General features: G+C 36.1%; 1 protein-coding gene across 1 annotated transcript; it reads left to right on the top strand.

The window, feature by feature from the left end:
• Positions 1 to 1,681: 1,681 nt before the first annotated feature.
• On the top strand, positions 1,682 to 12,745 carry TDO2 (tryptophan 2,3-dioxygenase). Its single transcript, XM_021544767.2, has 12 exons — positions 1,682 to 1,806; positions 2,195 to 2,300; positions 3,427 to 3,517; positions 4,344 to 4,414; positions 6,084 to 6,211; positions 7,611 to 7,797; positions 8,520 to 8,627; positions 9,558 to 9,669; positions 9,792 to 9,849; positions 10,362 to 10,441; positions 10,999 to 11,089; positions 11,937 to 12,745. Exons 1-12 carry the CDS (start codon positions 1,772 to 1,774, stop codon positions 12,088 to 12,090), a joined length of 1,221 nt encoding a protein of 406 aa, XP_021400442.1. The 5' UTR covers positions 1,682 to 1,771; the 3' UTR covers positions 12,091 to 12,745.
• The last annotated feature ends 20 nt before the right edge of the window (positions 12,746 to 12,765 follow it).

The raw sequence follows: 12,765 nt of genomic DNA, 5'->3' as shown, positions 1-12,765 counted from the left end.
GATGCAAGTATTATCCATAATATTACCCAGTTTTAGGAATTGGTCAGTTTACAGCTTTGGGACCAATCAGCTATGAGGTCCTCAAACAAGTGAGTTTGACGTGTTGGTAACACTGGAAAAAACTGTCTAAATTGCTCTTGTCTGGCTGATTTATTTGACTGACTGAAGCCTGTCTGTTGCTGAATTGGAAGGGGAGTTTGTATAGTTGTTGCTTAGACAATATCCCCAGCTAGATTTCAAGTGAGTTTGCTAACCCTGAGTGAATTCATGGTACTATTACTTCCAAAATAGGGAGTTAATGTTTTGTTAAGTACAGAATGTAAAAGGGCTCTGATACTTCAAAGTCATTTGCCTCCTGGGTAGGCCACGTAAAGGTTGCCTGTCAGAGATCATTGCACCGGAAGTTTATAATTCTCTGTATTTCACAGAAGAAAATACAACTGCACAAGAAAACACACATTAACATATTTTGTGAGGTAAAATGTTCAATATTTTCCAACTGTCCTTATTTTTACTAGTTTCACATTCTTTCTTTCTTTGTGCCATGAGAAAGGATAGCAGCTTGATTTCATTATGCAGGCTCAGTCTGGATGTTTCAGGTGAAGATATACAGGAATGACAAGATAAACCTTCTTTTTCTTTTGAGATATATGGATGTGCAAGATTTCTGCATTTGTAAATCAAGCTGTTTGCATCCAAAAACGTGAAAAGTAGCTTTCAACATTTAATTTCTGGTGTCCTCACTTTCATCTTTAGTTGTCCACATCTGGCTGAACAGGGTATCCATCCCATCACCCACATCCTACATCTGTATTTTTTTATGAAATAACTACTCTTAAGTGACTGGAACAGCTGAAGCACCAAACAGACACCACTAAGCAGAATAACTCTTGCAGACAGCAAATGATCCAGGGTCACAGAGGTCCTGTAGTTTTGTTTGCAGTGAAACTGAGCATTAACATTTTTTCAGAAAGGGCTGGCAGGCAGAAAAGAAGTATATTCTGGTTACATGTTACTTCATTGTGTGTTAAGCTGATGACCAGATAGAATTGAGTAACATTTGTCAATAAATGATACTGAAAACTTTTGTGCAAGGAGACAAAATTAAGATATTATTCTGAATTAAACAGTTGGAAAACCAGCATGAGAGGTTCATGATGCTTTTAGTACTTTACTTAATCTGTGTACATTTTTTAAATTTATATATATTACTTGAAATCTCTTTGAATAAGCACTATTTAGTCTGCCATAGAAACATGTTTTCCTCTTCCCCCACCCTCCTTATCTCTTTCTATGTGTCTGATTTTTGAAACTTAATAGTATCCTGATACAAAAGGCCGCAAGACTTTAACAATTACTGCATTTATTAAATATTGTCTTTTTATCACACACAGACCTCTCACTGATTTACACCTTACACACTACACCTTACACCTGCATCCAAAGAAGAAACTGGTGGAAGCCTTGCAGTAAAAAACACAAAAAGCTTGTGCCATAGGACAAAACAAGCATGTCATCCATTCATCTTTTTAACTGGCAGAGAAAAACACAGTCCTGGAGAGCCAACAACACATGAACATCCTGACCTTTGTGCTGTGATAGTTTCTGTCATTATTGAATAGTGGGGATGGGCTGAGGGCTAAAGAGAGGAATTTGGGGGTTGGTCTTGGCAGTGAGATGAGGCTACATATAAGGGAGCTGCAGCAGGTTTGGGAACACTAACAGGGTATTTTCCCCGGTGTGCAGCTCAGCAAGTTTGGATCCTGAAATCATGAGCCAGTGCCCCTTTGCGGGGAAGAATTACCTGTGAGTCCTTCCTCTCTCTGTTTTTGCTTTAGAAATTCAATTCAAATGACAAGGTGTTAGTGCAAAATATGAAATCTCAGAGAGGAATTACTTATTATCAACAAATAGACAGCTGTAGCTATAATTTAGCTATTGCTAAATCATTTAGCTATTGCTAAATGAGTACAGATCATACAAGGACTTGTCTGAGCACTTGTTATTTTATGTGATGTTACCAGCTGTTATTGTGAAAAGAGGAATTTCAGTTTTTATCAAAAGCCTGCTTTACTTGCTCTGTTTATCAAAATAAAGCATTGTTTGAATTGTAGATGCATCTGTTAGTAAAATGCAGGTATATTCATAATTCTTTAATTAAACGGTTAACATATTTACTTCATTTTCTTCTTAGATTTAATTTTAACAAGCTATCTTTGGAAGATGAAAATGATGACAAATCTCAAGAAGGAATAAATAAAGCCAGCAAAGGTGGGCTTATCTATGGAGAATACCTACAAGTAAGTTTAAGGATTTCATGTTTGCTGTCCGGGTTTGCTGTCATGTTTGCTGTCCTGCCTCTTATGACTTGAGGCAGCACCTGAGCCTGACACTTCTCCCAGCAGTCACTTACTGAGACATCTCCAGGTGTGACAGGCACGGGTGCCCGTCTCAGCTGAGACCTCAAGGTGGACTATGGGAAGACTTCTCAAACTACAAGGAATAGGGATATTTGGGGGGGGGTTGCTAGGGAATTATCCATATATGCAGGCTTAAACTGTAAAATGACATACCAGTAAAAGCTTTCTTTGGTCTGACAATAATCACTCAACAATTTCTGCATGTCAGCAGGCTCTGTGTGATGTCCTTGAAAGCCCAGAATACTTGCCTGGAAAAATCTATTTCAGAAATATAGGGGGTAGGATGATGACTAGGGGGGAACATAAAAAAACCCCAAACCAAAACTGTAAAAGCTAGAAGTAATTAAGAAATAAGTAAAATAAAATACCATAGGTAATAAAAGAATCCAGAAGCTATTTTGTTTTCTTTTTTCCAGACAGCATGAAGTGAGGGGAATTGCTCTGTGCTTTAGAACTAAAGTAAGAGTATGTCAACTTTGATTTGTTGACATACTCTTTATAATCTTGCAAAGATTATTTGGAAACAGCTGTGATTAGATTGTAAATTTGGCTATGAAAAAATTGAATACTGTCAGAATTGAAATTATTATTATTATTGCCTCAACTCAGCTCTTATGCTGATGATGTTGTATGATTACTCAGAATATTACTATAGGAACTCTATTTTCATGGGACACAACAGTATAGATATAAAATCTGCAAAAGATGCTGGATATTTTGTTTTCTCTATTTTTTTAACTATACTTATATATATTTATATAATTAAAATTATCCCTAAAATTATTTTCAAAACTTTATTACTTGAGGTATGTAAATGTTCCATTTCAGGCAAGGTCTCTTTTTCTAATTAAAAAGTCATACCTGAGACAATTTAGTCAAACTTCTCATATAACCTGTGTATTTTTAAAAAATATTATTCTTAAAAATTAGCTGTATGCAGTAAAACTGCCATTACTAATAGTAGAATGGAGGGCTTTACAGAACAGTTCTTACCTTTATTTTTAAGCTGAACAAAATACTGAATGCTCAAGAACTTGAGAGTGAGAAGAAAGGGAAAAAAATCCATGATGAGCATCTTTTCATTGTCACACATCAAGGTAAGTGGAGGAGTACAGCAGTGGTTGACCAATATTTTTGCCACAGGGAATTACTTGGTGCTGACACATGCAGTACATGATTTGGTGTAATTTTAGACACTAGCACAGCAATACCTCTGTCTTTTATCTGTTTTTATATATGTATATATATGCATATATTCATATATAAGTTGTAAGGCAGTAATCAACTCTGTGCTTGTGAAGCCATAAGTACTTTGGATTTGATAACATAAGATATAGATGGTTCCATTCTTAGAGAAATTAAGGTGGTGAAAACCTTGGTGTTGTCCAAGCAACAGGCTGCTATGCAGGTTATGTAGGCAAATTTTGTGTGTTGCCTTGGGCCTTCTCTGAAACTTCACTTTTAGCCATCTAGAATCTGTCTAGAAATCATCACACCAGTTAGGCACTCCTCAATGCCCAGATCTTCCTGTTTTTAAGACCTTGGCCTGATGATATTTTCTGTTATGGACAGAAAACACGTAGTTCGTAAGCAGGTGTAGAGTTAGATTTTATTGAAGTAGTATCAGATCTGGATTTTCTCTTTCCTCCTTTTGTAATGAACAATCTGCAGATCAAATATCTTACATATAAAACATGTTTTTAAAAATTCCGTCAGTATTCTCTACTCTAGATTAGTTTGTCAGATACTTTAGGTAAAGGACAGAATACTGTAACAAGTGTATGTGTCAGCATCTTCTTGCACACTGGCAGTGTCAATGTAGGCTGTGAATTTCAGATCAGCATGTAAGAACTTTTCTTTATCAGTGCTAAGAAGAACAAAGTAACCTTGAAATTGATGCTAACAGTGTCTTTCTTGTTGTAGCATATGAACTTTGGTTTAAGCAGATTTTGTGGGAAATGGACTCTGTTCGAGTGATCTTTCAAAATGGTCATGTAAGTTAATAACGGATATTATTTTGGGGAAAATTCAGCCCTAATTTTCTCTTGCTTCCTGCTTCTCAGTCTGATCTACTTGGGTTTACTAAAACAACATGTGTTCTTTTTAGAAACAGCATCAAAAGACCAAATAAAATTTGGCTGAGTGGCTCTTATATCCTGATAGTACAGATTTTTGATCAGCAAAACCTTATTTCCTCCTGAAGTATGCCTTGTGTGTAGATCACCTTCCAAGACCAATTCCATTGGCCAAAGTGCTCTCATACTCTCTTGCTAGTGCTGGGTAACTGCAAAAAATTAAGTTGGAAATATCTACTGCAGAAAAAGCAGGTTCAAAGGCAAAAATGAAAAGCAGAAGGCTCACAGATATTTTTATATTGAAAAGTAATTTCTCCTTTGTTCTGAAATCTACATACTATCTCTTTCCATCCAATATCTGCTGTGAGGAGAACTCATTTTAGTGTTTGTGTAATAGTAAATCCAACAGAGAAGTAAGAATCCAAAGCAGTGTAATACTGTGCAAGAAGTTCTGAAAATTACAAATATAACCACATCTTCACATTTGTCCAAAGCTAAACACACATCATAACAGTAGGTAAGAATGGAAAACTCTTGAATTGATACTACATCCACAGAAAAATCTGACTGCATGCAGTTTGAGAATTACCTTGAGTACATCACTAGCATGTGTCTGCGAAGCAAATTTGAAGCAGACCAGATTGAAAGAAGGAACCTTCTTTTAATAAGGTCCAATGAAAATGCTCTCTGTTGTCCACTATATTCCTAATTTCACTGGCTTTTACTTTAATATTTTATCAAATTACAACTGACCATAATCAGTTCTTAAGAAGAGTAATTTTTTTTTTTAATGAAGCCTTGCTTGTAATCACAATTTGAATAGTCAATGTTAAGGTCAAGCAATTAGGGAAATTAATATCATCTTCCATTTTTTGTAGTTTGATATTTCCAGGTTGCATGCCTGGATTTTAGAGAGAAATTTAATCCTATTGAAACTGAAAGGAATTTTAGCAGACTCCTCTGCAGGCAGAGTGTTTAATTGAGCAAAAAAAAGAATTTCTGTGTTTTCTATTTAGTATTTTCTATTTCCCACCAGATGGAGTCTTTTCTCTTCTTCTCTGCTTGCTAATGCACATTTCTGATGAACATATTTTAGATGTGCTCTCCTGATGTAGCTGTCAGATTATTTTGCTTCTCAACTTTTAAGTAATTTCCATACCTGCTTGTAGAATGGAATAAGAATATAAATTATTCTATAAGTAATTATAACAAAAATGATATAATTTTCATACATATATTAAGTTACAATAATATTGTTATTATTGGAAATGATAAATTATTTTTAGAATTTAATTTCTTTGACTTCTATTTTAGTCAAAAACAGAAAAGAAAAAAAGCGCTGTAGGATAGGCCTACCTGTAATGTAACATCAGTCAGAAAAAAACATATTTCAATCTTTGAAAATTAGAGTTTCTGTTTTAAGTTAAAACCAGAGTGCTCTATTCCATATGAGATTCTGCCTCTATGGATTTCACATGGGAAGGACTTGGGAACTACAGTGATGTACAACAGTGAAAAGACGTGAAATAACTAGGTAGGATCCAGAGAAAACACCATTCTGGTTATGATATTTATTTTTTTTCTACAGGTAAGAGATGAGAGGAACATGCTGAAGGTTATTACTCGAATGAACAGAATTTCACTGATTCTGAAATTACTGGTGGAACAGTTCTCAGTTTTGGAAACTATGACTGCATTGGACTTCTTTGATTTCAGGTAAAGACTTATTATTCCTCCACAGCAATCCACAAGCTGGTAATTTCCACCCTTATAACTAATTGTGAGTTTTGCATGTGTGCTGGTGTCTGCCAGCAAGCTGAGAGCTCACCTTGGAGAGGCAAAAATGACATTAGAGTGCAAAGGTCAATAATGAAATTGAGCCTGGCTGTGAGTCCAGCTTGTTCTGCAAAGAAGTACAAGTGAATTGTTGACACTTTTGTGTAGGGTACTGCTGACTGCTTTCAGGGTCAAGAGTTAAAACAGCAGAAACAACAGAAATAGCTCATGGTTCTGCTAGCAATTTAGTTGAAACTTGGCTCTGCAGATTATGGCAAATCATAGATAATCCTGGGGGAGAGACATGAACTCTCTCTAGATTATCAAACAGGTATTTCAGCTGTCTTGGTTTGCATGGTGTTGCTTTGGGTCTGCCTTGTGACCTCAGTGCCATCCAGCATCCCATCCACTTCTGTATTTTGATGCCCTTTCCCCTCTATCTTTTAATGTTCCCTATTGAAAAGAGCAGGAAACTAGGATTTTTCTTCACTTGTTTGAATCTAGCATTACCCTACAGCAGGGGAAGTCCATGGGCTAATCATCCATTTTGATCCATACTTGCTTCAGCTTTTCAACCACATTTAATAAGAAAACATAAGATTAAATCAATGATGTGTCTCTGTCAAATCTTGTACTCACAAGTCAAAATGCATTACAATTATCTATGTGGGATTACAGGTTGCTTTTATTAGTAATTGTTTTTCACCGTGGTCAGATGATTTAACTCTTAAGATTCCCATTAATGAATCCCTCAAAAAAACCCAGTGAAAGTTTTTCTGAGCATTATTCTACACTATAGAATAAGGCAATATGCAATATTGCACACATATATATTGCATAGACTATTGCATAGACATATATATTGTATAGACTATTATATATAATAATATATAGGAATTATACTGTGTATAAAGGCTATCTAAAATGGCATGTTGTTGGCACGTTATTGCTGTGAAAAATTTTCTAACAGCTTTTTGGGGCGCAGCTGCTTAGTCTCTTTGAATAGGAAATTATATTCACTAACATTGCCTCCTGTACATCACATGCACAAAGCTGCTCTTTTAAAGCACAAATTCACATGTTTATGTTTGTACTACCTGTGTATGCACAAACAATACAGAACTAGAAAATGAGATTATATGTACACTGTAGTTGCATTAAAATTGCTTGTTTTTTTTTTTTTTCCTTTTCCTAAGTGCAGTCATATAAAAAAGTTCTCAGATAGTTATTTGATATTCTTCAGATGTGAAATATGGGGGGATTTTAGATAACAAGAGAAATGCACCACTATAAAATAACATCCTGCATTTTTCTATTTTCTTTTCTTCTGTTCCCAAAGATACTACCTAAGCCCAGCCTCAGGTTTTCAGAGCCTGCAGTTTCGCTTGCTAGAGAACAAGATTGGTGTTCCCCAAAGCCTGAGAGTCCCCTATAACAGAAGGCATTACCGTGATAACTTCAAGGGAAAGGATCATGAACTACTGCTTCAATCAGAGCAAGAACCAACACTACTGCAACTTGTGGAGGTAGCAATGTCCGTCTTGGACCTTGCTTCATTTTCCCCATCTCCCAAGAATGTCCTTCATTAGTGTCAGTGACATATTCTCCTACCTTAAGAGGAACAAATATGTTGGCAAATTCTCTGTCAATTGTGTTTGGGATTATTGACAGATTTGACACGGAAGAGGGTTAGTTGTTAGTAAACCAACTGACTTTTCACAAGGTCTCCCTTTCATCTGAAAATTCTGGCTGTTAAACTGGTAAATTGCATTGTGGAAGTGTGAGCTAAGAATGTAAATGCACTGTTTCATTTGCATTGTTTTTCATGCCTTTTGGAAGGAAAACTTTAAAAATAGTCCCATTGTTAGTGATGGATATTAGAGAGGTTAAAAACTATAGATGACTCTATGTCTTCCTTCTGAGATTTCTCATTACTCTTATCCTATATATTTGGAATAACATTTGTTTTCCTGTAATTCATTTTAAAGATATCCTTAGAACAAGAAATGTCTTCCAACATTGGCCATGCAATCTGGAACCTGAGGGGGCTTGTATGGCACCATTATGCAGTGTAAATCACCCACAAGGACATTCTGAATTTAGCAATAAGCACTTGTACAGGACACTAACCCAGAACTGCAGTAGTAGAATTTGTGTTGCTATAACTTGCAATCATAGGATAATGCAGTTGCATTGTTATTGTTTGAACATATTATTATTATTACTACTACTGCTATTATTACTAAAGGCATGGCTGGAAAGAACCCCGGGACTTGATTCAGAAGAATTTGATTTCTGGGGACAATTTGAAGAGAATGTTTTAAAAGGCTTAGAAGAGGAATTTGCCTTGATACAGGTATATAGTTTACTTTTGAATTACCTATAAGCAAAGACATAATGCAAAATGATATTCGGACATAAATTTAACTTTTAGCTTATTCAAAGTTTCTCACTCACCTAATCTTCATCAGTCTTTGTCTGCAAGAAGCAGAAAAAAAATGGAAATTTTTCAGGAAATAGGAATATTTTAAAAATTTGACATCTAAGACAATTTAAAGCATGAGATTCATGGATAATTTGGATTGTAAAAGGGATGGATGAGTATCAATGGAAGGGCTGAAGTTGATTTTACTGAAACTACAACTTTGGGCCCCTGAACTGTAGCTATGGAATGCCACTATTAACAAGCTGTTTCTGTTTAACAGTATACAGCAATTTGCTGCTATGTGATCATTTGAATTACACAGGCAAACTAGCAGCAAAAAATCCCTGACTATTTTAAGACCTGCAGCTTTGACTAGAAAATATTTTTTAATATTTTCATTTTTAATGGAAAAAATAATAGGAATTTATCAACTTCCTGAGAATATCTGTTTATAACTTTCTAACTTATCTAAAATTTTTTATTTACAATTTTATTTATAATTTTATTGCCCACAGCTCTGTAAGGATATAAATTTTTGGTCTTGAAAACAAATAAATCAGACTTCAAATAAAGTATGATTAAATTTTTTTAAGGTCTCTAGACAAAGAAATGTGATAAATTGCCAGTTTGTTTGAATATTCATTTATCTGAGTTGTATTGGAATCTATTTAATTGTATGTTTCTCAGTAACTGTACTTTTCAAAGGACAGTGACTCATGTATCTTATTTGAAAATATAGTTCTTACATCTAAGATTCTTACTTCAGAGTATTTATTTAAATAAAAGTTGCAAAATGAGTCATTCAAGTGCTTAATTCTCCCTGCTGAATTCTAAAGCTTGTCTTTGTTTTAAATACCAAAGGCCAAAGCAGACTCAGAAGAAAAAGATGACTTATTGTCTGAATTCCAAAAACAAAAAGATGTATTGCTTTCATTATTTGATGAAAAACGTCATGAACATCTGCTCAGTAAAGGTAGATATTATATGCGCCAATATGCATTCTGTATGTTTTATACATGTTATTTACAAATGTGTGTTATAGCATTAAAGCTGCAGAAGAATGAGCAACAAACTGAGGACACTTGTATTTTGCAGGAGATAGACGACTGTCCTACAAAGCACTGAAGGGGGCATTGATGATCTACTTCTACAGGTAATGTTGTAAAGGCGTGTCTTTGATGGTGATGGCCAGGAGGAGAGGTGAGGGTTAAGAACAGCAGCACAGGTTCAGCCAGGCTGGAATGGGCTGTGGGAAGCAATCTATTTCAGCCCTCCACAGGAACCCTGATTATTCAGATACAGCTCGAAGGTCAGACCAGGCTGCTCAGTGCCATATCCTGCTGAGTTCTGGGTATCTTCAAGGATGGAGGTTGCACATCCCCTCTGGGCAGCTGGTCCTCACTTAACCAGATGCTGCTTCTCAGATTGTAACTGGTAAATGCCTTGTTCTGCCTGTCCTAGAAAGATCTGGAGTCCTTTTCCAAGTTCAAAAATAAAGGGGCAGATCAAGACTTACACAGCGGAAGCATTTGTTAAAATACCTAGTGATATTACAGTACAATTTAGGAAAAGCATGTTTTAAGTCACTAAGCACTGCTTAAATGCAACTTTGAAAAATACAGCTTATGCTGAGAGGTCTCACTGTCTCCTCATTCATTTTCCAAGGGAGGAGCCTCGTTTCCAGGTTCCCTTTCAGCTTCTTACCTCCCTTATGGATCTTGATGTGCTCATGACTAAATGGAGATGTAAGTTTGATTTTTTTGACTGTGACACTCCCTCTTCTAGATGTAAATAAATTGTTTTGTCTCTGAGTTACACCCAGTCTTAGAATTGAGCTTTGGAGTTCATGCTTTAGGAACGACTTTTTTTGTTTGTACTTCAGCCAAGAGGAAATATAAAGAGCTGCTTCTGTGATAATTAGGTTCCTGGGTATAGCTACCACTTCTCTGACCTGCTTTAAGTGTACTAGCTTATTTAAGGGATGAGTATATATTTTTCAATCCCAAAAACTCATAATGACATGTCTTTATATGCAAACATTCCTTCTGCCTCCTTCCCTATCTAGACATACATAAGTGAATGTATAACTCTGTATTAACAGAGCACAGTAATGATAATAATTAGTGTGTTCATTCTGAATTAACAATAATTTTATATTCATTGACTGAAGAATGGCAGAATGAACCCCTGCATTATAGTTCTGTATCTCTGTAAAGATCTCTGAATGCCCTTTAATAAGCGTGACCCTTTAGTTATATTTAAATACTGAACATGTGCTGTTTTCTCCTGTTGTATCATTTAGATAACCATGTCTGTTTGGTGCACAGAATGATTGGTGGCAAGGCTGGCACTGGAGGCTCATCAGGCTACCACTACTTGCGCTCAACAGTGAGGTAGAAATAACATGGTTCCCTGTTCCTGCAACAATGCAGTTCATAAATACCCTAATGCTGGGACACATATTTCAGATGGCTCACTGGGGGCCAAAGGGCTGCTGACTCTCTTCTGGGACTCTAGCATATCTCCCCTTGGTTGCTGAACATTTATTTACCAGTGATACATAAATTCCAAGCCTTCTAGGGCAAAAAGGTCACTTTTGATCACTTTTGCAAAGTGCCATCTGTAATTCTCAGTCAAGGGGTCCAGGTGTTACAGATAGCAATAACATTAACCCTGCATTGTTCAGCTGGTGTGCCAGCTAGCCCAAGTTAACAAGGTGACACAGGCTGGAAGTGAGCCCCAGCTACTGTGTGACAGTTTCTTTATTCCCTAGCATGACCTCTAATTGCACAACATCCTTAAAAGAGGATCTTCTTTGAGGCTTGCTCTCAAAGAGCCATGAACCACCATGTAGTGCTGTGAGCAACTACTATCACAACCAATGGAACAGAGGGCAGAGTAGAAGGCAGATGATAAGACCGATTTCAAGGATTGTCGTTTTTAGAAAGGTGTCCCACTCCACCTTAATGTCAGGTTAACATTATTGTTCCTAGATAGAATCTACTAGAGATCTCATCTTAAGGACACTACATTTTCAGAAGACGGATGTTACTCTAGATCCCTATTAAGCCTAATATGCTATGCCCTAGGAAGTCAGGACTGGATTCTTCTTGCTCTGCAATATTCAGGAGGGTTACAGGAAGAATTCACATTATTTGCGTGAGAAGGAATGATTACTAAGGATTTAGAAATTATGTCTTTCTATGCTGATGGAATTATTGTTCCAATTGTCTTTTTCAGTGACAGATACAAGGTGTTTGTGGATTTGTTCAATCTTTCAACATTTCTAGTGCCAAGACACTGGATACCAAAAATGAACCCAAGCATTCATAAATTCCTTTACACAGCAGAATACTGTGACAGCTCCTACTTCAGCAGTGACGACTCTGACTAGCCTGCCTTTCTAGGCTGTTGCTATAAAGAACTTCCTGACTTTCACCTTCAGTGGTGCTCCCAGCCATTTCCACAAAGAGTGTGGGTGTGTAAATATGTATTTATGTATGACAGCTTTGTGAATAGAACAACTGGCCTGTGGAAAAAATTAATTGCTTGTAGAAAAAAAAATAAATCTGTATTGAGTTAGCCTATGTTAAGGCTAGAATGACACCCTAATTCAACCCAATGACCAATTTAACTCTTGGCTGGCTTCTTAAAGCCTACACCTAGAGAAAGTGAGAAAATTACACGCAGTTATTATGATCATGCCTTATTTGTACATATTTTTGTATTTGCTTGGTTGCCTAATGGCTGCTACTAATTTATGACCAGTTAAGGATATAATCAATCTCATCACCTTCAGAAGAATATTCTTTTTGGAGGTCTAGTGCAATTCCAAAAGGAATTTAGGGTTAAAAGTTTCAAAAGCTAGATTCAAAAAAGTAAGCCCTGACTCTATAGAAACCAAAAAACCATCCTGAACTTATAATACATCAAGAATCATGTTGCTATCTCTTTACATGTGAATGTAAATCCCTTATGTAGAAATACTGTTAAAAATGGCAGATACAAGTACTTACTTTGCATTTCAAATAAAGCAGTATTAATGCTCATCTTTTGTTAAGTCTTCTTC

This window comes from Lonchura striata, chromosome 4 (assembly GCF_046129695.1).
Source record: "Lonchura striata isolate bLonStr1 chromosome 4, bLonStr1.mat, whole genome shotgun sequence".
Lineage (NCBI taxonomy): Eukaryota > Metazoa > Chordata > Aves > Passeriformes > Estrildidae > Lonchura > Lonchura striata.
Note: the sequence above shows the minus strand (reverse complement) of the source record. Positions and strands in the feature narration are given on the sequence as shown.

Bases quoted from the DNA above. Each gene is read 5' to 3' on its own strand.
- TDO2 (XM_021544767.2), top strand. From the start codon at position 1,772: ATGAGCCAGTGCCCCTTTGCGGGGAAGAATTACCT. The intron at 7,798-8,519 runs GTAGCAATGTCC...TTATTACTAAAG, and splicing joins CACTACTGCAACTTGTGGAG to GCATGGCTGGAAAGAACCCC. The intron at 10,442-10,998 runs GTAAGTTTGATT...TGTATCATTTAG, and splicing joins GCTCATGACTAAATGGAGAT to ATAACCATGTCTGTTTGGTG.